The sequence below is a fragment of the Phoca vitulina genome, unplaced genomic scaffold (genome assembly GCF_004348235.1).
Source record: "Phoca vitulina isolate PV1807 unplaced genomic scaffold, GSC_HSeal_1.0 scaffold17, whole genome shotgun sequence".
Lineage (NCBI taxonomy): Eukaryota > Metazoa > Chordata > Mammalia > Carnivora > Phocidae > Phoca > Phoca vitulina.
The window spans coordinates 32,727,433-32,753,069 of record NW_022589720.1 but is presented as its reverse complement, the minus strand read 5'-3'; the positions used below and the strand labels follow the sequence as shown (position 1 = coordinate 32,753,069).

General features: G+C 37.3%; 1 protein-coding gene across 1 annotated transcript; it reads right to left on the bottom strand.

The window, feature by feature from the left end:
* Positions 1-4,474: 4,474 nt before the first annotated feature.
* On the bottom strand, positions 4,475-21,977 carry CUNH5orf51 (chromosome unknown C5orf51 homolog). Its single transcript, XM_032415204.1, has 6 exons — positions 21,693-21,977; positions 18,065-18,171; positions 15,596-15,739; positions 12,303-12,434; positions 11,306-11,420; positions 4,475-6,356 (listed from the first exon to the last, which is right to left on the bottom strand). Exons 1-6 carry the CDS (start codon positions 21,790-21,792, stop codon positions 6,061-6,063), a joined length of 894 nt encoding a protein of 297 aa, XP_032271095.1. The 5' UTR covers positions 21,793-21,977; the 3' UTR covers positions 4,475-6,060.
* Between the last annotated feature and the right edge of the window lie 3,660 nt (positions 21,978-25,637).

Here is a 25,637-nt window from a genome sequence, read left to right as displayed (position 1 = left end):
ACAGTACTTACTGGCTTGAATCTACACTTCCTAAGTATCTGGGGATCTAAATGTCAAATAACAGAAATCCAATAAAGCCTGACACTGAGGTTCCATGAGATCTGAATTTAAAGTTTCGTTATTTTTCTTGCATGCTGTTGCTAATGGCCAATAACTAATCCAATTGAAGCTTACTTCTGTGAGGCTGTTCAGACAAGAAAAAGAATCACGAATTAATTAACCATATGGCATTTCTTCTCCCTCTCTAGGAGCAAGAAAGAACTAGCACAAGAAAAAAATGTGTTTCAATTCAAGTATAAAGTACTGAAATGGTTCTCAGCTTTTACAAAGAAGTGTGAACATTTATAAATGTATGAGTTATAATTTTTTTATTATGAAAATTTTTAACATGTATAGGAGAGTTAATAATGTCATGGAATCCCAGGTATCCACTAGTTCATTCAAGTTACCAATTTCTCAGTCTTGTTCCATCACCATCTCTACCTAATACACACATCCACATTGTCACTCAATTATTCTGGCTGATGAGTAATATTTTTCAGCATGATGAACTGATATATAGAACTAGACTTAAGGAAAATAATAACTCTTTTGAGCTCTTAGGATGTGCTAAGCATCCCAAGAATTAATTCAATTGAATTAAGCAGTTTGAACATTAATTCATTTAATCGTCAATAACCTGTGAGGTAGGTACTATTATTATTCCTTTGTTAAATAATAGGATATTAAGGTACAGAAAGGTTAAATAATTTATGTGGAGTCACACAGCTAGGAAAATGACAGGGCTAGTATTCAACCTCAGATCTCTGGTTCCAGAGCCCATATTCCTAACCACTATACTACCCTGTCTGAAAGTTATTAGAACCATAAGAAATAATATTCAGATGTCAGTAGTAAACTGAGACAATTAAGGTTTTCATTCTGATACAACACTCAGATATAAAAGAAAATGAACAAGATATAAATATGGGATTATGGTTTTATTAAAAAAAAAAATTTTATATGCTCCAAAACATTTTACTTGGAAATCTTCACTAGAAGTAGGAAAAGGAAAAACAGTAAAGAACACCAGGATGAATACATAACACATACTTTAATTGCGGATACATTAAATGTATTTTAATATAATACTTCCAATAACATATTATCTCATACTGTGTTAAAAATAATACAAGGAAGTGACACTAGAGAACTACAGAATCCTGGATTCTGTTGCAGATAAGGTATTCTTATTAGAATCAGAAATGGAGCCCTGGAAGATGGCAAGAGAAAAGTGACAAGCAATCCAAAACTAGGATGTCATCCAGTTGTGGGTTTTTAAAAATGCCATTAAAATAAATCTGAGAATACCATCAGACACAGTTCCCACATTAAGGAACATCATAGAATCCACAGTGGGAGTGTAAAAGTTGGAATGTAATTTTATTGCAGGGTTTTAGCCATAACTCTCACCTCACTCTACTGTATGCAAAGGAATGAGGGAAAGTCTTGTCATGATTTACACCTTAATCAACATCACACAATTCACAGTAGCCAGAAACCCTATAAATGCCACAAAGCAGATAGGCCTTTAAGTTTCAAAGCCTACTTAACATTAAAATAAAAAGAAAAAATCGCATTGGGAAAGAACCACACAAATGTAAGGATTATGAAAAAATCCTTTAACAGAGTTTAAGTTTTCGTAACCATTCAAGAACTCAATGTAGAGAAACCCCCAGTGTAATAAACACAGCAAGGCCTTTAGGTTATCACTCACTCATGAGTAAAGCCCACACTGCAGAAAAGACCTTAAATGTAATCAAAGTAAAAAGGTCTTAAGTAATGACTCATTCCTTAATTCTGTATCAGAACTTCCATAAGAAAGAAACTTTATGAATGTACTGAATGTGCAAGGCATTTAACCAAATGGATAAAATTTGAAAACACTAATGCCTGCCCAACCACCATAAATAAAATAGCACTACTTTCCAGATTATAACAAGCACTTTACCCTGCTTTATTCTTTATAGCGCTAACCACTTAATACACTATAAATTTATTTTTTAAAAATGTGGTAACTTCCTCCACTAGAATATAAACTCCAAAAAATGGTGTTTTACAAAGCTATATCATCAATGCCTAAGATGAAACCTGGCATGTAGTAGGCACATAATAATTGTTAATGAGGGAATTATACTGCTTTCCTTATGTAGAGTATTTGTTATCTTGAAGACACTTCATTCTAAATGAAATAGAATTTACATAGGCTTTAACACATACATAAAAAAAAATCTGTTGTTCCATGTTTTGTAATACACCAGAGTAAAGATCATTATAACTGTTATGGTCTACAAATTACTCTCCAATTGTGTGGGGGATGGAAAAGTACAAAAAGCACCCAGTAGCACCCTCAGAACTATACCAAACAGTGAGGGACCCAAGTAGTTCACAAGGGTCATGAAGGCAAAACGGAAGTTCCCATTTCTGAAGAGAAAGTTATGGTTTTCTCAGGTTCCAAATCTATATAATACTTAACTCCTCTGAGGAGTAATTCCTTATTTGCCTTGTCTACCACTGGTATAGAGGGCATGGCAGTTTGGAATCCAATAGCAGCAACCCTTTTGTGCAGAGTTCTGCACTTAAGAACCATGTCTCTTATTAATTTAAAAAAAAAAATTACTAAGGGCTTACTATTTATTAAGCACAATGTATAAAGATAAATTTTTTTTTAAATATGGAGTTCACCAACTCATAAAGAACCATAAAGCAGTGTTACCTGTTTGATAACATGAGAGGGAAGATTAAGGGAGCAGAAGCAAAGGAACATCTAACTTTGAGTGGAAAGGGCTGGAAAAAGCCTTAGGGATACAGTGTCACTGGAGCTGAGTCCCAAAGGATAAGTAGGTATTCACTTGGCCACAAAGAAGGGCAGAAGTAATGAGATCTTCAAAGACTACTGAGGGGAAAAAACACATAGCATGTCAGGAAAGGAACCAAAGTACTTGCAATTGATCATGATGCTCCAAAAGGGGTGGGGGAGGGCAGTCTGTGGTTCTAAAACCATACTAAAAATGATTTAAATCTTTATACTTAGAAAACACAAAAGGTATGTTTATAGTAAAACTTGTTAAAAAGCTATGTTAAATAAAAATCTTAGTTGTGTAAGGTTAAGCAAGGAGACAGGGGCAGAGATAGGGATAGATTTTCCTTAACCAACTGAGCCACCCAGGCGCCCAGGGATAGATTTTCCTTATACCAAGAGGCTCTATCAGAATGTTTATCAAAAAGGAGCCTGGGTTTTTAATGTTTGAGGAACACTAGACTAGAACATGATTACACAGGATGCATTGCAGAGATAAAACAGGGAAGGTAGACAGAAACTAGATTATGGCACTCTTTGTTGCCCTGCACTGTGAAAGATCGAAACAACCAAAACATGAACCAAAAAAAGATTTTAGACGAAAGATAAGGGTTAGTTATTTGGACATATTGAATTTAAAATTACTAAAATTATCTAAGTGAAGACATTGAATAGGCAGTTAGAAAGAAGGCTCAGAGAGCAGAAGCTGGGATTCAAGTTGCAAGGCTAGAAGTCAGCTTAACATTATAGGTGTCAGAAGCAGCCATGGCTATGAATGACATCACCTAAGAGTAAGTAAAAAAGAGAGAGAGAAAGAAAGAAGAAAGGAAAAGGGGGAGAAGAGGATAAAGAGAAAAAGGATAGACCTCCAGGGAAGAATAACACCTAAAGGGTAGGCAGAAAAAAAAAGAAGCCCCAGGGGAAATGAGGAAAGGCAGAGACTGGCTTTCAACAGGGAGCAGGCAACCTCTTTCGTTCTAAAAATGGGGAAAATGTGCACCCCGATGTTTATAGCAGCAATGTCCACAATAGCCAAACTATGGAAAGAGCCAAGCTGTCCATCAACAGATGAATGGATAAAAAAGATGTGGTGTATATATATAATGGAATGTTATGCAGCCATCAAAAGGAATGAAACCTTGCCATTTGCAATGACTTGGATGGAACTGGAGGGTATTATGCTGAGAGAAGTAAGTCAATCAGAGAAAGACATGTATCATATGATCTCACTGATACGAGGAATTCTTAATCTCAGGAAACAAACTGAGGGTTGCTGAAGCGGTGGGGGGTGGGAGGGACGGGGTGGCTGGGTGATAGACATTGGGGAGGGTATGTGCTATGGTGAGCGCTGTGAATTGTGCAAGACTGTTGAATCACAGATCTGTAACTCTGAAGCAAATAATACATTATGTGATTAAAAAAAAAAAGAAGATAGTAGGAAGGGAAAAATGAAGGGGGGCAATCGGAAGGGGAGACGAACCATGACAGACTATGGACTCTGAGAAACAAACTGAGGGTTCTAGAGGGGAGGGGGTGAGGGGATGGGTTAGCCTGGTGATGGGTATTAAAGAGGTCACGAACTGAATGGAGCACTGGGTGTTATACGCAAACAATGAATCATGGAACACTACATCAAAAACTAATGATGTATGGTGATTAACATAATAAAATAAAATAAAGTAAAAAATGGGGAAAATGAGTAGGGCAAAGCTGGGAAATAGAAGTTTAAGTCCTCATAGTCTCAATTTTCTGTAAGATAGGACCAAGAGCCATATGCTAGGGGAGGGGACAGAGGACCTCATGAGGAAAGTGAGAGGTTTAGATTAGCCGCCATAGAAAAAGGAGAGGAGCAACACCAGAAACAAACAAAAGGCTTATATTGAGGGCTCTCCTAAAGTTGAAGCTGAGACACTTACAGGGATTACACTCTGAAGGGCTGCATGTACTTCACATGGGATGCAGCGTTCCAGAAAAGGTGGGTGACAGGATTAATTCAATGCTGATACTTGCAGAATGGTTAGACTGAAGGACAATGGGACAATGGACTTGAAGGGACTGTGAAGAACACTTCATCTGGTGTCCCATATAAGGCTGAGGCTGGATAGGGAAGGAAGAAAATCTGAAAGGGGCTGATGGTTTAGGAGAAAGAGGAACAGTCAAGAGAAGAGGGCTGTGAAGAAGCTAAAGAGACAGAATAGAAATAAAGGAGAAAGAAAAATTAGTAAAAATGAGGAAGTGCAAAGGTGGAAAGATGTGAATTGTCATCAATTACTGAAATTTAAGATTTCAGAAAGAGAAACTCAAGATGGTGATATTCATTCAAGGTGTAGCCATGGGAATAAGTTCCTGGAATGTGATGAAGTCACCGGTGCAGAAGTCAAGGATATCAGCAAGTTATTAGATCATCCCAACATGACAACAGGAGCTGAGGTAGACAGAAATACTGTAAGCAAGATAGCAAGTCAGGTTCTCTGGCCTTTATCACTCATCTCTACTATTAAAGACAAAAATAGTAAAATTTCAATACATATGAAAAGGTGCACTCTAAACACATATGAGCTAATGATGGACTAACCTAACTTGGTTTCATTTGATAAACCATCCATTTTTTTTAAACAAAATAGGAAAATCACTTGAAAATTTTTATAAAATGCCCAAAAGCATAAAAATTATAAATGCCATGAGTAATGGTAAAACAAAAATGAAACATTTCTTTTGTGGCATCTTTCATTATCTTATTCTGGAAATGGAGTCTGAATACTAGTTGTAATTTTTTACTTTGCCAATTTTTATATCCTTAGCATATATCTAAAGCAATAAGGTGACTTGATTTTAATCTCTGAAGCATATAAACTTCAAGATAGATTTAAAAATAACCTAAAGATATTTAAAATTGTCAGTTTTATGTCACAATAAAAAAAACCTAATAAAAAAAAAAACTTGTAAAGCTAAACTCGATTCCTACTTAGTATTAGTTATAGAATATCTGCAGTTCAGGCTGAGTTAGAATAACATACATGCCATCTTAGAAATTAAAGAATCGTTCTTTCATAGATTTAAAAACATATAATGAAAAATGGCGATGGCATTAAAATAGGTAACCAGGCTGGATATCTTTATGTAGTGTAACATTCTTAAACAGTGTCAATATGTCTTCTTTTCTGGAACTTTTCCATTTCATGGGTTGTTTTGTTTTCCTGTTTGAAAAGGAACAGATGAACTTACTGGTTAGTGTGATGCTGAAAGAAGTTTAAAATTTGTTTTGCATTTGTTGTATTCCATTCTTGTTCTTTCAGGGGTCCTTCACACACAGATACATACTTTTTCAAAATTTTTTCTCCTACTTCTCGGAAATCCAAGGGTTCTTTTTGTGTCGTGTAGCTTGCTCCAGAAACTCCAGAAACACCAGAATCCACTTCGTGATTTTCTGGCTGTTGATCTGCACAATGCTTCAATCCCCAGTAACACATTTCTCCACTGTACATCATAGCCAGCAAATGAATGTCACTAAATATTCCTGGGAAAATCATTTAGGTTGAGAAATTAGAATTTAAATGTTTAAAAAGAAAACCTGGCTATTTAAACTCTAATAAATTCCTTTTATGTCATTAAGCATTTTTCCTTCTCACTTAACAGTTACACTAGAAAAGCCGAATCATCACTAATACGTTCTTCATGTAACTGGCATTTCTATCTCTATTTTACCTATAAAAGAGGTCCATCACCCTCATCCCCCAAAAAAACAGAGTACTGTCAGAGAATTTTTTTTAATAATTATTTAGGCCACTGTGTTCTTAACTTTTTTGCAATTCTCTTCAGGACCTCTTTGAGATGCTAATATAATCAATGGAACCTCTCCCGGAATATACACCTCAAATTCTCCATACAATTTTAGAGTATTCAGAGACTCCTTGAATCTCATGAACCCAACTTTTATTTTGGGGTATATTCTAGGATCAGTGATACAGTTCCAGTATTCTACACCTCCTGTATTTCTACAAGAGTCTACAGAAATTATCATACATAAATATGACCCGAGGAGGCCATATAATTCTAAATTATGAAAGATGTTAAATTATAACCAAGATGCTTTATATTCCCAGAAAAAAAGGAATACAATGTAGGATTGTCATCAAGAGTTAAAAGCATTCTTGTTATGAAATAAAGTAATTATATAATTAAATATTTATGGCACACTAAATATATTAATTTGGTAGACAGACATATAGACCTAGAATCAAAAGATCTGGGTATAAATTATTGACTATGATTTTGGGCAACTTTAAGCCTAGGTTTGCAAATCTGAAAAATGAGCATTCCATACAACCTCTTATTTTATGAAGTTGTCTTAAGGAATACATAAATAAAAATATATAAAAGTTTTAGAAACCATAAAATGCTATTAAGATACATGATTATTTAACTTCTTGAAGCCACTAGAATACAAATAAATGATTTATTTTAATATATGATTAGAAAAGTTTACCTCAAATCAATGAGTATCATAATCTCAGCTGCTCACTTAATATGGCTCATCAGAAATGACTATGATGGTATTAGAGATATACAAATAAAAGAAAAATCCAACTTTCAAATCTATCATAGTTTCTATTGTCTTGAATCTACTGCAAGCTTTTTATATAGTCTCAGAATTTGTCCCTACAGTTATCTCCTTCACTTCACCTCAAATTCAGGTTCTAGTACCACCAAGAGAAAGAACAGGTTTTACAGGAGAGATGACTCATTAAACCATCAATAAAAAAGTCACTTAAGAGCAGAATCTGAGACCTGAATTCATGCAAATGATAGGCTACACTACATTAATTATGCTTTCTATGAATAAAACATTATATATGTATTATAAAAGTGTTATGTACATATATAAGTATAAAGTATTGTTATAAACATAATATATAAATATTAATAAATATAATTTTTCACTATTCTTTTAGTTTAAAAATCATAAACCTCAGAGAAGAAGCTGGTTATAGCATTAGATGTTACTCAGAATTATATTTTGTATTAGATATGGCATTTTGTTGAATGCATATCCTTTTTATTTTTGTGATCCTATACCCTGTCTAGTTATTCCTAAAAAGAATGGTGGAGGGGAATAAAAAGAAACAGAAATGGAGAGAAGGATGAACTTTTAAGCAGGCTAGAGCTTTGGGAGGAGGAGCAGAAATATATCCCACAAAGTGAAGCCACTTGGGAAGGGTGAGAGGAGTGTTTACCTAGGGGACATCTGGGATCCAACTTGTGCCCAAGTCTAAGCCTCGGTCTTTATATTAACAAGGAGTGATTGCTGAACAGGGGACACAGATATCCTGTGGGAAAATGTTACTAGAGAGAATGAATGGCTATATGCTAAAGAGTGGTTCTCAAACTTGAGCCTACTTTAGGATTACCTGGACACGCTAACATGTTGATTGCTGCACCCCCAACTCTAGAGATTCAGATTCGAGTATGGGGTAGAGTCTGTGAATCTACATTTTTCACAAAGTCCTAGCACTTAGGGTGATGCTGCTGATCCAGAGACTATGCTAAACTACTGCAATTAAGTATCAACAGAAGAGATGAACAATGTAAATTAGGCACCTTCTCCCTTTCAACTTCCCCAAGGATTCTACTACTTTCTAGCTATATAGTCTTTTTGCTGCTATGAACTTTCCTTGATATTCTTTCTCTTAATGGTCTGCATAGTTTTCAATAAAATATTCCACTCTGCACTATGCAAATCAGTGCACTTGGTGAAACATATGTGATAATGGGGGGTGCAGGTAGGAAGGGGGAGAATAACCCATGAAGTGAGAATGAGGGCAGAAAGAGGACATCCACAGGAAAAAAAAAAAAAAAAAAAGTGGCCAGATTGATATCCACTAGGAACAGTGATTCTAAAATCTGGCTGCGTCATAATATGGGAGCTTATTAAAAACAGATTACCAGACTCCATATATCGAACTGACCCCTACAGGTGGTACATGGAAATCTGTTAATTTTTAACAAGCTACCTAGGCAATTAGTGATGTTAGTTCAGAGCTGCTCCTTTTGGGGATCTAGAATCCAGGTCCTGGGTTAAGCTATGAGCCAAAATGCTGCTGAGAAGGCAGCAGGGTAGGTCCTCAATGGTATAAAAAAGGTCATAAACCAAGGTGTGCAAAGCTCAATAGTACTTTGATTTAACCCACTTGAGTCCAGGATTATTCTGACAAGGCTATTTCTATAAGGGCCCACAGAAGAATGAGGCTCAGAAATGACATAAAGAGGCTTACTGAAGACATTATTTGGTAATTTTTAAAAGCTGAAAATGTAATGGCATATAAGTAATGTTCAGAGAACGACAAAATGATTCTCACCTTGGAAAAAGAAATAACAATCATACTAAGTATACACTGCTTTGAGTTTTACCTAAAGTTGGGTAAATTATCATTAACATCTGGCCACAAAAATATTTTGATAATTCATATAGAACTTTTTAAATTAATATTAAGGATAATTCAGAATTATGCTTCCCCCTCTCTAATGGGGTCTCAGGAGGAATTCAGCCTATGAAAAATAGGCTTGCGGGCTTCTAATCTACATCTTGAGAGAGAAGAAGTAGGGAAGAGCAAACTGCTTTAGATGAGAACAAGAAACTAACACCAGAAGAGGATCTAGCCCTGTGGCAAAAGTGCTAGGGAGCAGATGTGTTCTTTTTTCTTGGAAAGAAGATCTGTCCATTTTGATTGTCCTGTTGGAAGAAGTAGTGGAAGCCAGGGGCTAGTGCAATCAAATTATGATTTAAGAGAAGACACCAATACCACAAATATCCTAGAGAAAATTCCAGGCCATAAAAGTATCCTACCCTATGACTAGAAATAGGAGAATAAGGGAAATTGCTGATCTTCCTACTTTCTTTGGTTCTAAATAGGCTTTGGTGCCCATCCCTGCTTTTTCTTTTGTATCAATCCATGTGGGTGGGTGAGATTTTAGAAAGGCCATTCTCAATGCAGCTAGTCACTTTATTAGTTATCTGAAATAAATACTTCCTACAAATAAGTCAAAATACTCCATGTTTGTCAAAATATCAGGCCCACTGGAATGGCACTTGGTATTCACAATTTTTAGGACAAGCTACTTGCCTGAATTAACTGAAGTAGTAACTTTCAGTAGTCAGTCACCTGTTAATGACACTTAAATCATGCTGTTTTTTCTAAGCAATGTTTTCAAATAAAATGGAAAAGTCTAGAGAAGCTAACAAAGAAAAATAATTAAAATACTTATAAAATTAAACTACAGAATTTTCCCTAAGTTTTCTTCTTCTTCTCCATATTTGATTTCAGATGAAGTATAATTTCAAATCTTCAGATGAAGTATAAAACAAAGTTTACGCATATAATCGAAGGTCACTTGCCAGGTATGTGACCTTTAACAGGTCATCTGGCTTATCAGGACCTCAGTTCCTCCACTTACAAAAAGATGGTAAAAATAAGTGGTTCTTCCCTCCCACACCTCAATCTAAACCCCAAATGATGCTCTATATTCATCCAGTTCCTAACATTTTTTTTTTTTTAAAAGATTTTTTTATTTATTTATTTGACAGAGAGAGAGACAGCGAGAGTGGGAACACAAGCAGGGAGAGAAGCAGGCTTCCCACTGAGCAGGGAGCCCAATGTGGGGCTCAATCCCAGGACTCTGGGATCATGACCTGAGCCAAAGGCAGACGCTTAACGACTGAGCCACTCAGGTGCCCCCAGTTCCTAACATTTTTAAGTGCATAGATATTTATGACAAGAACTAACAGTTGCCACCTGATACTCGTTCTTCCCTTCTTTCTTAGTTAAGAGACAATTTTATTTGGGATGGCAATGTATCAGGTAAAGGGCTATTCTGTACATCCCAAGTTCCCTTGTACCTGTATGAAGTTAAATTCTTGCCAGTGAAATGTAGGTGCAATTTTTAGTGTCAGAAACTTCTAAGAAGGTTGCTCTTTTAGATTTGGCTGAAAGAAACATCCTTTTGCCATTCCTATAGACTGAAACATAAGTGAGATGAAAGGAGCTCCAAAAGCATTCTAAGACACTGAGAATGCAGTATCCTCAATGGAGATTCATGCTGCACAACTCTGGGAAGTGCTATTTACATGCTAGTCTATATAAAGTGCCTCCCTCTGAGGCTGTAGGCTGTAGTTCTGAAGAGGATGGAGGAAAAATGTAGGAACCTGATGATGCCTTGGAGCCACCATAACCAGCTCCAGACCGTTTTTATGTGAAAGAGCAACATGATATATAATTCTCCCAGAATTGCTATAAAGAGATTAGCAGTATTTTTCTGTGTTACATGAGAAGACATTTAAATTTTTTAAAAGCCCTTTTATTATTTTTTGGTATATAACTTGAAATTCATTTAAATCAGAGTTACGTCTAATAAACTTAAAATTTTTTAAAAACCTTTAAAACAGAAAACTTCAAAAAGAGATCACATTACCTTCACTCAGTAGTTTAGCTGTGTCTAAATCTTGGAAAGAAACTCCTTCATTTAACTGGAGAGGACACCGATAATTTAGCATCTGTAGCAAGTAACTGATTCCATCAATAAGGTACTAAATGAAAGTCAAAGCCAAAGAATTGCAAATATTAAATACAGAACTGTAGAAACTTCAAATGTTAATTTTTTCCCCATTCTTTACTCAAGAGAAAATTGGCTAATGTGTAGATATATCTTATGGTTATTATATTACAATGGTAGAAGGACCCATCCCCCCCCAAAACTTTTATAAATGTAACCTTCCAAATGCTCCAATTAGCAAAAACGTATGGGGAGAAAAAAAATTAACCAAGAACACAATTCAGTAATATACTTGTCAAAAATGTTATCAGAGGAAGAAAAGGATAAAGATAATAAAGATGAGTTCAGTAACAATTTATTAAAATATGTATGCACTTATTACAATTTAGAAGTAGTATGATCAAGCTTTTATATCAAGTGTGACCTCTCACTTCCAGGCCCACATAAACCATGTGTACAATCAACTCAAGTTAGACTCCTTAGTGATACTTAACACTAAGATTTACTAATTTACAGAGTCAAGATGAATCAGAGGGCTACAATGTTCTAGCAGCAGGGTCATGATGGTCTTTATGAGTGATCTGCTGACAGAGACAGGCTCACAACCAAGTTTGTTCTCTTCAGGCCAAAAATATGCTTAGAAATTAATAAAGACTGTCTAGCTTGTATTTTAAAAAATAAAAATTCAAAACTTAAAAAAAGCATAGAATTTACCAGTTTACAAAGGCTTTCACATGTTATCTTATTTAATCTTCACAATAATTCCAATTTGTTTAAGAATACATAGCTAGCAAGTAAAAGAGCTGGAATGTAAACCCAGACTGTTGACTCCACTACTTTTCTTACTACATCAAGGACAGCTTTTTGAAACCTATAAATGTCAATGATCAAAAATGTATAAGGAATGCCCTTTTACCTTTTTAAGCAAACTGGATTTTCTTGTGAGCCACTCTCTCCTTTTGGTCAGAGAATGACAATACATATAAAGTAGGGCTCCCCGTCTCCAAGAGAGACATTCTAGGAGTTCATCCCCAAGCAAATCGCAGGGCTGAAACAACAAAGACATAGCTAAAAAAAGAAACCTTGCATCTGTAAAAATCAAAATTAATTTCAAAATATTGAGCAATTCAAAACACTTTCATTTCACAAAATTTGCCCTTTACTTAGCTACTTACACATGAATGCCTTACTTTGAATCAGAAGTATAGAAATCTATTGCTACATGAAAATTAAAATAACTACTCCAATTTACAATTTTTTAGAAAATAACGTTTCAGTATTTTAGTAGCCAATTCTAATATATCTAAAATATAAGTTTTTCATAATCTGATTAAAAAGATAACTTTTCATTCAATAAGTGGTGTGGGAAAACTGGACAGCTACATGCAAAAGAATGCAAATGGACTACTTTCTTACACCATAAACAAAAATAAACTCAAAATGGATTAAAGATCTAAATGTAAGACCTAAAACCATAAAACTCCTAGAAGAAAACATAGGCAGTAATTTCTCTGATATTGGTCTTAGCAACACTTTTCCAGGTATGTCTCCTGAGGCAAGGGAAACAAAAGCAAAGATAAACTACAGAGACTACACCAAAATAAAAAGCTTCTGCACAGCAAAGGAAACCATCACCAAAATGAAAATGCAACCCACTGAATGGGAGAAGGTATGTGCAAATGATGTATCTGATAAGGGGTTAATATCCAAAACACATAAAGAACTTCTACAACTTAACACCAAAAAACCCCAAATAATACAATCAAAAAGTGAACAGAGGACCTGAATAGATACTTTTCAAAAGACGACAAAGAGATGGCCAAAGAACATTTGAAAAGATGCTCAACATCACTAATCATCAGGGAAATGCAAAGCAAAACAACGAGATATCACCTTGCACCTGTCAGAATGGCTAGAATCAAAAAGACAAGAAATAACAAGTGTTAGTAAGGATTTGGAGAAAAAGGAACCATCATACACTGTAGGTAGGAATGTAAATTGGTGCAGCCACTGTAGAAAACAATTCGGAGGTTCCTCAAAAAATTAAAAATAGAAGTACCATATGATCCAGTAGTGGATCCACTAGTGCGTAATTCCACTAGTGGGTATTTACCCAAAACAAAGACTAATTTGAAACAATACACGCACCCCTATGTTTATTGCAGCATTATTTACAATAGCCAAGATATGGAAGCAACCCAAATGTCCATCAATAAATAAGTGGGTAAAGATGTGGTGTATATATACAAAGGATTATTATTCAGCCATAAAAAAGAATGAAATCTTGCCATTTGTGACAACACGGATAGACTTAGACAGTATCTCATACTAAGTGAAATAAGTCACACAGAGAAAGACAAATACCATATGATTTCACTTACATGTGAAATCTAAAGAACAAATGAATAAACAAAAAGCAGAATCAGACTCATAAATACAGAGAACAAATTGATGGTTGCCAGAGGGATGGGCAAAATGGGTGAAGGTGAGTACAGGCTTCCAGTTATGGAATCAGTTAAGTCACAGGGGAAAAAAAGGTACAATGGTATTGTAATAGCCTTGTAAGATGTAGCTACACTTATAAGCATAGCATAACATACAGAGTTGTTGAATCACTATCTTGTACACTTGAAACTAATGTGACATTGTATGTCAACGATACTTCAATAAAAAAATAATTTTAAAAAAAGGATAACTTTTCAGAAATGTTACTTGAAACAAGATCACACTTATTTGTACTATTGCTAGAATAAAATAATGAAGATATATATAAAAACAGTTTTAATAAATCAAACTTTTAGCAGCCCCCGGGTGGCTCAGTCCATTAAGTGTCTGCCTTCGGCTCAGGTCATGATCCCAGGGCCCTGGGATGGAGCCCCGCATTAGGCTCCCTGCTCAGTGGGGAGCCTGCTTGTCCCTCTTCCTCTGCCCCTCCCCCCCACTGTAGCTCCCTCATGCGCACAAGCACTCTTTCTGTCTCTCAAATAAATAAAATCTTAAAAAAAAATGCTGCTGGGGCGCCTGGGTGGCTCAGTCGTTAAGCGTCTGCCTTCAGCTTAGGTCATGATCCCAGGGTCCGGGGATCGAGCCCCGCATCGGGCTCCCTGTTCCGCAGGAGGCCTGCTTCTCCCTCTCCGCACCCCTGCTTGTGTTCCCTCTCTCGCTGTGTCTCTCTCTGTCAAATAAATAAATAAAATCTTTAAAAAAAAAAAAATGCTGCTTCCTGAGTTAAGCTTCCTTTTTTTTTTTTTTTTAAGTTTTTATTTATTTATTTGACAGAGAGAGAGTATAAGCAGGGGCATTGGCAGGGAGAGGGAGAAGCAGGTTCCTTCTGAACTTGATCCCAGGACCCCGGGATCACGACCTGAGCCGAAGGCAGACGCTGAGTTAAGCTTCCTAAAACGAGGCCTTTGTGATTTCATTCTCTATCCCTCTAAAAAAAATCAATCAATCAAATTTTTACTGTGTTGTACCATCTAAAACTTGAGATTATGTGTTTCCACAGTTAGCATCCCCTGATAAACACACAGAGAAAAAAAAAAACCTAGGTAAAGAGAGCCAGCAGCTGAAGAATTATTTGCTTGAAAGAGTAGCCAGGTCTAGAAATAAAAATCTTGGAATTATCTAAACAGAGAGGACAGTAAAAAGCATGTGAACAAGTTATGAAGCAAAGACAGAACAGAGGATCAGAGGATTAAGAAGATGTCCTTGGCAAGGGCCTATCTTTCCAGGATGGGAGAGAAGGGAGATGCCTGGGAAAGAGCAAGAGCAAGGCTCTGAGACATGAAGAGGAGCATGCAGGACCTCAGAGGGATGAGGTGACCAATGGGAAGGAAGGCAGCAAATGTCCAGGGGGATGAGAACTGTAAAAAGGACAAAAGAGATGTGGTAATTAGATCACTAGGGACCTTCAAGAAAACAGTACCTGCAAAAGTAAAGGGAACAGAAACAGTAAATAATCTGTGTTTAGAAAATGATCAGGCACCATTAATTCCAACACAATTCCATCATGCAAACATTCTGAAACATAGATGTAATACTTTAGTTATGATGTTGTTCTGAAGTGTTAAACTCTCATATATCCTTCCTTTAATCTTAATTTAAAACAGAGACAAAGACACATTCCAGAGGAAAAATTACAGACTCTGAAGAGCAATACAGCAAGAATCAGCACCATTTCATTATAATTTATAGGAGTGCAAAACTTACTTTTGGATGCATATTATTTTCTTTAACTAAAATTTCTGGTTCTGAAAGAAAACTGATCAGCTCTTTTACTTTCTGTGAAGAGTCTTCAGGAAAATCTTCATCTACTAGTTTGTTCTCCTCAAAATATGTCATGTCCAAAATAGCCTGAAGTAAAAGGAAAAAAAAAAAGAGTATCCATAAAAACATGAATAATTCAGGACGCCTGGGTGGCTCAGTTGGTTAAGCGACTGCCTTCGGCTCAGGTCGTGATCCCGGAGTCCTGGGATCGAGTCCCGCATCGGGCTCCTGGCTCAGCGGGGAGCCTGCTTCTCCCTCTGACCCTATCCCCTCTCATGCTGTTTCTCTCTCTCTCTCAAATAAATAAATAAATAAAATCTTAAAAAACAAAACAAAACAAAAAAAAACATGAATAATTCTTACAGTTTAACTTTACATATACAGATGCTTTATTAGACAGTTAAATCTTCCAGCACAATATTTAAATTTGAAAAGTAGGAAAAGTGTCTAGAAAAATATAATCTGTATATGTACAGTATCTGTAAATATATAGAAAAATATAATCTGAGATGGACTTCATAGGAAACTTCATAGGTATTTTACTAAAATATTGAATTAATGATCTTGCTTCTCCCAAAAAGGTAAGTAAATAAAATGGAGACTTTAGATAAGCTAATCACATATAATTATGAAAAATATAATTTTTATGTCCTTTGCAATTTACACATATATACTTCTTGAACATTTTCTAAATGCTTGCTATATCAATTTAAGGTCAATACCTCTAGTTTTATATATTGAATCTTCAAAGGATTTGTTTCCTCAAACGCAGAACCAGCATTTGGAGGATATGTATCCTGCCACCCAATAAAGGCAGCATTATCACCAACATTATGTAATTTAAACACTAAATCCCCAGCATTCCTAAATATAAGATGCTCTGTTCAAGTACCTTAAAACTACCCAACCCTTTCTCTTTTTTTAATTTATTGGACTAAGACTAAGTAAACTGAGGTCTACCACTAAATCACCTAACTAACCAAGGACAAGTCAATTTTCTTTTAGTGGTAAAAATGAAGAAATGGCTTTTCAAAGTTCCTTGCTTTGAGGATAAAATGAATTAACATATGTAAAGCATATAACTAACTAGCATATAGGGTTACTTAAGTGCTAAGTGTTCTTGTGTGGAAGGCCTATGCCAGGAAGGGCAAGATCATTATCCTATGGAGAATTACCTGTTGATTCAGAACCAAAATTAGGGTCCAAGGAGGCCTGGGGAATTTAAATCTGTATCTCTAGGTTTTTCATCTTATCTTTAGAAATAAATTAAAATGTTTAGGGGCACCTAGCTGGCTCAGTCAGTAGAGCATATTGACTCTTGATCTCAGGGTCGTGAGTTTAAAGCCCCATGTTGGGCATGGAGCCTACTAAAAATATATATATATATAAATAAAATGTTTAGAACTCTCCCATGTGAAAGACATGGAACAAGCACGGAGTCTTCCAAAGGGAAAGAAAGCCAGGCAAAGCTCTGCCAAGTAACAGCGGGCCCTTCAGGGCTTGTGAGTACAAGTTGTTATAGATATCATTCAACCATGATATCTGAAGGCAGAACCCAGCTTTATGTATTTCCTACAGAAAGCAGAGTGCCAGGCACCTAAGTGTTATACATGTATACTCTGGAAGCTTACCTAAGTTTAGTTTCTATAACCACTTCATCTTATTATACTTTCACAATCATGTAAGGGCATATGAAGCACTCTGTCAACTATAAAGTGCTATAGCAATGTTAGTTACGTAATGAAATTATGTTTCTTAATGTCATCTAGCCTCAGCAGTGTTTGAGAAAACCAAGAAAACAGGTCTTGTCCATACAGTGACCTGAATTTGAAAGGAAAGTAAAAAATGGGGGTGGGGACACAGAAAAATCTTATAGACCTACATGACAATAGCAGGAGAGTCGTGTTGAGAATCCCAAGAAAAGATGAATTTCAGGGGAAAAAAAACAATCAGGGACTTCACAGAGACCTTCATTCCCTCTTAATAACCTTCAAGAACTTGGAAATTACATATATTAGTGTTTTGCTTAATTCTATATAAAGGGAAGCAGTTCTGTTATCTGCAAGATTTTTTTCCTTAACACATTAGATAATAAATCTTACTTTTCTGTATATTGCCTCAAAGTTTCAAGTCTCTATGTTTTATATACACAGGTTTTTTTGACGAAAATTAAACACTTTATTTTTATTTTAAAGTTTTTGTTTTTAAGTAATCTCTACACCCAACCTGGTGCTCTTAACTTACAACCCCGAGATGAAGAGTTGCATGCTCTACTGAGTCAACCAGGTGCCCCAAAATCAAACACTTTAAATAGAGAATAAACTGGTTTCGCTACACCTAAACTTTAGAGTCAGTCATCTTATATAAGCAATCTTCTCCATAACATGTCAGAAACCACATCTGTTTCAGTACCTGTGTATAAAGTTCTAGAAGATTTGATGGATTTGAACATTCTTTGTCTTCTCCACACAGAAGTTTCAATTTTTCTAGAGCTGCAGAGGCCCGAATTAAAAAGTGATCTGTAAGAGATAAAAATGTGAAGATTATTTCATATAGTTTCAAAGTGTTAAAAACGGTGTATCTGAAATATTATGTTACAGCATTGAAGAAGCAGCATTGTAGTAATATCTTTTGTAAAACATGAAGTATGTCATAATACCTAATACTTCTTAACAAATTTATCATGGTATTTTATTCTGAAAAGCTAGAATGAACTTCCTAGGTCCAGCTGTCATTTCATAAATGTAATTTGTATTTTCATTTTCATAATGCTGCTTTTATGATGTTCACACACAATGTTTAAGTAATAAATTTAAAACTTTTATTGGAATAGTACAAACAATACACATAAATCTATAGAAAGGTCTTCCACTGAACTTACAATTTCATAAATGTATTTTCTAAAACATGATTAAATCAAATGCCTCATAAAATGTAAGCTCTGAGCAATTATAACTTTATCCTGTGCTTATGTATTTATGTATGTAAGTAGCTGTTACAATTATAATCCACCTGCATATTTTATTCCTTTAAAAACCTAGAAATGGAACAAATTACCTAATTCCTTCAAAGAAGGAACTGAGTATTCTAATATGTCCTCTAAAAACAATTCACCCTCCCTCCCCTCTACATTGTCTAATTTCTCCCCTTTCTCTAATGTCATATTCCCTTTGCTTCTATGGTTTCACTTTTTCTTATGGATTTTTCCTCCATAACCTACAAAGTGTCCATACCAAGGTGCTATCTATCTACCCTTCTGCACCATCTCATGTCAAATTTAGACACCAAAGTCCTTGAGTTTGCCCCTCTGTGCTTCCCTTCTGAAATATATACCCTTTCCAACACTAGCCAATGGACAGAAAATGTAATACTTGGTGCAGGCCCATCTGATCCAGCTTTAGCACTTACACAAATAGATAAGCTGTTCACTGTTGAAGTAAAGGCACGACCAGCTTTAGTTATGTCTGCTGGTAATCATACTATGACCTCAAGTTTTCCTAGGGGAGGCCTAATCTGTATCTAAACCAGACTGATTGCTTTTAAAGTCCACTATTCACCTGAACTGCCCTCCCATCACTCCTCAGCCCCGAAGTAGCATCTATACAACCCAGAAAAAAATATTCTACTGTGAAGTGAAATTGTATGGAATATGGCACTCCTTATGTGCTTCTTTAGAAACTGAGTTGATATTTTCTTCTTTAAATTGCAAGATTATTTTAAATGTAAAGACTTGCACTGAATTCAGTAAACCATTGCTGAAAGAGTAGCTCACATAAACTTATAAGTACAGGGGAGGGGGTTACGGCTCACATTTTAGCAAACTTTTATAAAATGCAATACTTTTACTGGAACCATTCAGTCAAAGAAATGATTGGCAAGGCAAAGACAAGTGATTCTTACATTATCCTGAAAAAAGTCCCTCTCATGGCATACTTCCATATAGTAAACACATTGTGTTTGTACAATGAGAAATAAACAAAAACTGACTTAGTAATAAAAAGAGCATTCTTAGATGGAATATGTGGCTGCATCTGATCTAATTTGAAGTAGAAAATAGGAACTATCAATCCTTATAACCTAATATAAATAATAGTTGCTACATTAAAGGGCACATTTTGAGTGAATATTACTTTTGTTGTGTGGAAAAGAATGCCAAGTTCAGGGGCACCTGGGTGGCTCAGTCAGTTAAGCATCCGCCTTCCGCCCAGGTCATGATCTCTGCTTCTCCCTCTCCCTCTGCCACTCCCCCTCCACTCTTGCTCTGTCTCTTGCTTTCTCACTCTCAAATAAAATCTTAAAAAAAAAAGAATGCCAAGTTCAGTTCAAACATGAAACCATGTTTTAATTAAACTTCATAAAATAAGAAAATCTTGCTATTAATACTGATTAACAGCTCATAACATGGACCACTACCATTTTAATTTTAGTAAATTTTCACAACTTTAAAGTCTTCCAACAAGGAGCACCTGGCTAGCTCGGCTGGTAGAGCATGCGACTCTTGATCTTATGGTTGTAGGTTTGAGCCCCATGTTGTGTGTAGAGATTACTTAAAAATAAAATCTTTAATAAAAATGAATAAAGTCTCCCAACAAAAATATGTAGCACTTTACTTTTACTTCCACCCCTCATTCTAGTCTGGATAAAAGAACTCTTTCATGGGAAAATGAGAAGGGCTTTTGGGTTCAGTGATAAATGAATAAAAAACACTCTTCGATCTCTTTAGACTGGTTTAAATGGAGCTGGGGTGGAGTGGAGATCACTGTAGTGTAAGGTAAGGTAACCTGGATACACTTCCAGGTAATAGCCACTACAGTCCATAAACTATTCTCATGAATCCTGGTATTTGCTTACCACACATTGAAAAAGAAATCTTCAGGGTGATCTGTGGGTTGAAGAACATACTCCTAAGAAAAGATAATCCAGCAAATAATCTTCACTGGAACTTGAGCCATTTCATTGTGGACCCTACTCAATAAATTCACCAACAATCAATCCTCTGGCAAAATGTTCCACTACTATTTTCCTTAAGTCTGATGACAATGAGTCAGTCCACAAGAATTTAAAAACCTATCTGTAGTAAAGGCTCAAAACTCAAAAATAATAGGAAGCTGAAATGTAATAAAAGAGAATTGGACTTAAAACTAAAAGTCGAAGTAAATAAATAAATAAATAATAAAAAAATAAAAGTCCAGGTAATTCTCTAAGCCAGTCTGTCCTAAGGAAACCACTTAGACATTTCCAAACAAGTGTTCTAACACTAACAGAGCCCTTGTGAGAATTGAGGTGATGTATATGGAAGAATCATCCAAACTATACCAGTGTAAAGCTCTGCTGTAGAATACTATTTACAGTTGGGTTTAGAATCCAAAACAGAAGATGGAAATTTATAACGCAGCAATGAAAAAGTGTAACTGTTATGCATGCCTACCTATCTTTACTGCACCCCAAACCACCATTACTTATTTGTGTACTATCAGTCAGCTTCAACCACTCATTTAAACTTTTGTACTTTTATCCAGATTTTAACCTTTTCCCAGTTGCTATCAAGATAAAGAAGAGCTGGGCGCCTGGGTGGCTCAGCTGGTTAAGCGACTGCCTTCGGCTCAGGTCATGATCCTGGAGTCCCGGGATCGAGTCCCGCATCGGGCTCCCTGCTTGGCAGGGAGTCTGCTTCTCCCTCTGACCCTCCCCCCTCTCATGCTCTCTGTCTCTCATTCTCTCTGTCTCTCAAATAAATAAATAAAAAATCTTTAAAAAAAAAAAGATAAAGAAGAGCGGCACGGATTTGACTGAGATGTAAGAGGTTTTCATAGGTTATGAAAAATGCAGTTTCGACGCACATGCCTTGGCATAAGGCAACGTGAGTTCCTGGGGGTGGACAACCTACCCTGCAGCGAGGGTCAGAAGCGCAACACCTTGGGTAGCTCTGGTCTGGGCGCTATACGGACCACAGGCCGAAGCCTCCAAGCCCCTACTGGCGTAGAGTGCCAGCTTTGAAATACCGCCAGCCCGCCCGCCCCCCTCTCCTCCGCTCCCTCACCATCTTCGCCGGCAGCTTCGCTAAGCTGCTGTATGTGGGCCTGAGCCAGGTCCCCGAGCTCTTCCACTCGCCTCACCACACTGGAACCCGCGGCCGCCATGGCCACAACGGGCGGGCGCGCCCCAGCCACGTGACTGCGCCTGCCCGCGGTCAGCTGATCCCCCGGCGCAGGCGGAGCGTGAGGGCGGAGCTCGTTCGGTTGGTGGGAGGGAACCCCAGCTCCGTAAGGGGGCTTGCATAGGCCGGTAAAGGTGGTTACTGTTTATTTTCTTCCTCTCTGTCTTCCCCTCCCTCCCACAATCCGGAACAATAGGGATACGTTGGGGGCGGGCATGACGTCAGGGCACGCCTTTCTGCCGCCCCCTCCTCTAAACCAATCGGGAGCTCTCCACGCCCTCACGTTGGTCCAATGGAAAGCCCCATTTTCTCGGCGGGGCGCTGGGTGGATGCGACTGGCTGGTGGTGTTTGGCTGGCCGACCTCGCTGTTAGGTCTCTGGCCCGCGCTGCAGCTGTAGTCTATAGGGCAGACGGGAAGGTCCGGAATTAGGATTGTCCCCTTTTGGCCTTGGAGTGAGGGCGTTGCCTAAAATGAAATGATTATAACCCACTGGTCAGAAATGGAAAGGCTGACAGCCCCCTTGCAAGCACATATAAGTCTTCAAGAGGTTATTGTGTGTCTGGGTGGGGAGCTCCAAACACTAGTGGGTGTTCCTAGTCTACGTGTTGGAATGTCGCTTTTCCAAATCTTAATTTTAGCACCTGGGTTTGTTTTATTTCTGAACTGCATTGGCTAGGTCGTATTAATGTACTTTAACCGTCTCGCGTCCAGTAGTACAAAAATTTTGCATTTACGAAAAGTTCCATCACCACACATCTCAACCCTCAATGCGTCATGTGTGAAGTTCATCCTCTCGAGAGTGAATTTCAAAGCACTTAGTCAAACGAGTCTAATTTCTACTTTTCATTCTCTATATTCTTGCCTCTTGTCAAACAAATCGTAACTAGAGTTTTGTTTCTCAATTTGACAAAGTACATCTTGAAAAATCTCTTACTTTTTATGAAAGGTAGTTTTTCATTTAATAGGCAATACTAAAAATAGGGAAATAATGTGTTGTGATTTATGTGATTGATCACAATGGCTTCCTGGCTGACCTTTGTAACAACAGTTTCTTTCTTCTTCAGTTGACCCTAAACATAGGGGATGGACAGGAATCATGTATTAATTTTCTTTCCTCGGTGCCTTCTACAGTGCCTGGCACATAATGAGTATTGAGAAGATGTTTATTAGTTTAAAGTTCCATGTTATCTTGTCAGTATATTACTGTCTAATCAGGAATGTAAAGGCCAGGAAGGTTGCATTATATGATCAATGTGGCTAAAGAAGCAAAACTCTAATAAGCATTTGACACTTCAGTGTATATTTTAAATAAATTTACAATTCCAATAATTCATTCAACAACCATGGACTTTTAGTAGGAAGCATACTTGACACTGGGAATTATCGCTCAACAGATAACTCAAGTGTGTGTGTGTCTTCAGAGAGAGTTGGAAGGGATGTGAGAGCAGATAGTACAGCCCTTCATTTCCAGATGAAGAAACTGGACAGAATTTGACTATGAATTTCTCTAAACCTTACAGTACACGATTCTGTGATTTGTCCAAGATCATACCAAAGTAAGCACCAGAAGAAGAGTGTCTCACCATCGATATAAACAGGTAACAGCCAGCCCTCACCAAGAAAGGCACTGAAGAAAATACTTGAAGCCAAAGAGACCCTGTCATAAAAAAAGAAAATATGAGTAATTTTCTCCAATTTTATAAGTTATTTTTTACTTTAAAAAACCTATATTATAGGGGCACCTGGGTGGCTCAGTCGTTAAGCGTCTGCCTTTGGCTCAGGTCATGATCCCAGGGTCCTAGGATCGAGTCCCACGTCGGGCTCCCTGCTTGGCGGGAAGCCTGCTTCTCTCTCTCCCACTCCCCCTGCTTGTGTTCCTGCTCTCGCTCTCTCTCTCTGTCAAATAAATAAATAAAAATCTAAAAAAAACCAAACAAATCTATATTATAAAAATATAATGCTAGATTTTAAAAACTTCTCAGAGAAATCAACTCATTATGAATCTACCAAAATATATTCTAAAATAAATAATTGATCTATTTGTACCATTGTCCTCATCACTAATATATAATTGGATAAAATCCAATTAGCTAAGAAGAACTTAATTAAATTAAATCAAATTTAGAACCAGGAAGACTTTTTGGGTCTTGGAATGTCTCTCTAGTTCCCTCTACTGACAATGTTTAACACTGTATCAGCTTACAAAAAAATATTTAAAGGGCCCATACATTTTTTCATAAAAGAAGCAAAAAAAAGGATAAATTTAGAGCTGATAGGCAATAAATCTATAACCAGAACAGTCATAGCATATGCCATGACTCTGAGTTTGGAAATTGCTTGGCAGTTTGGAAGATTGGAAGGAGGCCAAAAGCTCCTGGTGATGAGGGAACAGAAGGCAAGCTGAGGACAAACCAGAGCTGGCACCCTACCACCCACCCCCACTGATATATGTGACATTCCTCGGGCACTCCTGGCTGCCCTAAAGGAAAAACAAATGGTTAACTGATAGAGATCACAGTCCTGCAGGACAGGAGTCTCCCTCAGTTTACAAATGTCCTAGTGATTTACAAGGAAGAAGCTTTCTTATCAATAACCTAACTTCCAGAGACCCATAACTCAGGTTCTTGAAGCCCTAACATCAACCTCCCCTACATGAAATTGAGGGAGGCTTAGGCAGAAGGAAATGTAAATAAAATTGAATTTCTTTTGAACCTGAAGCCCACTGACAAGGACATGTGATAGGAGGAATGTAACATTTCTCCAGGAAACTCCCAACTGTCTTCATGTTAGTGCCTCATTAGAGGGAAAAACAACGTTGGCTTGACAATAACGAGGCCTCCAGTATCCTGACAGTCTTTAGCATATGACAGTCCTTCTGGACACCCTCTTTGTCCTCACCTCCCCAGCTCCTGAGTATATAATCAGCCACTCCTCAAGACCACAGTGCAGCAGCTCTTTCTGGCCACGGGTCCTTTAATAAACCACCATTTTGCACCAAAGATGCCTCAAGAATTCTTTCTTGGTCGTCGGCTCTGGACTCCACCCCAGTGAACCTCACCTATATTCCAAAACTATAACACTGGTGTGAGGGGGGAAAGTGGAACAAGGTGAGACTTAAAGGCTATCTCTTGAGGTGAATGCCTCACTCACAACCATGGAAATAAACTCCAAACCCTGGAGTGAGCTCCTGTTGGCCATGTCTATATTAATTGACCCTGTCTTCTGGCCATAGCCAATTCATTTCTTCAATTAGGCGGTCAGGCACAGGTGTATGGCAATAAGACAGAGCGGCCTTTGTGGAGATAGATCGAATGGTAGACAGTAGATAGATCTGGGGGTAAAAATTTGACAGAAGCCAAGCCAACCAGATTCTTTCTCCTGGTACTTTGAAACACTGAAGAGAGAAGCACAGAGACAAGACTAATCATGCAAATGTAAGCGCTCCAGACAGAAACCCACCTGCTGCTACAGAGGTTTCTGGGGGAGGACTTGGTTTCTTTGCCTCCCTAAGTCTTAGTTGCTCAACTTTTCCTATCAAGGAAAAAAACTATCAGGTTTCCCGTATCTTTATCCTGAAACTAATTAGAGTCAAAATACAGAATGGGTATATGTTAGTAGGGGCATATCAGGCAAGGCTTCTGATGCCATGTTAAAGATTGTAGACTTTACCTTTTTTTTTTTTTTTTTTGAGAGAGAGAGAGAGAGAGAGAGAGAGAGAGAGACTGTGGAGGGGGAGGGGCAGAAGGAGAGAGAGAGAGAGAGAGGGAATCTTAAGTAGGCTTCACGCTCAGCACAGAGCCAGATGTGGGGCTCATTCTCAATACCA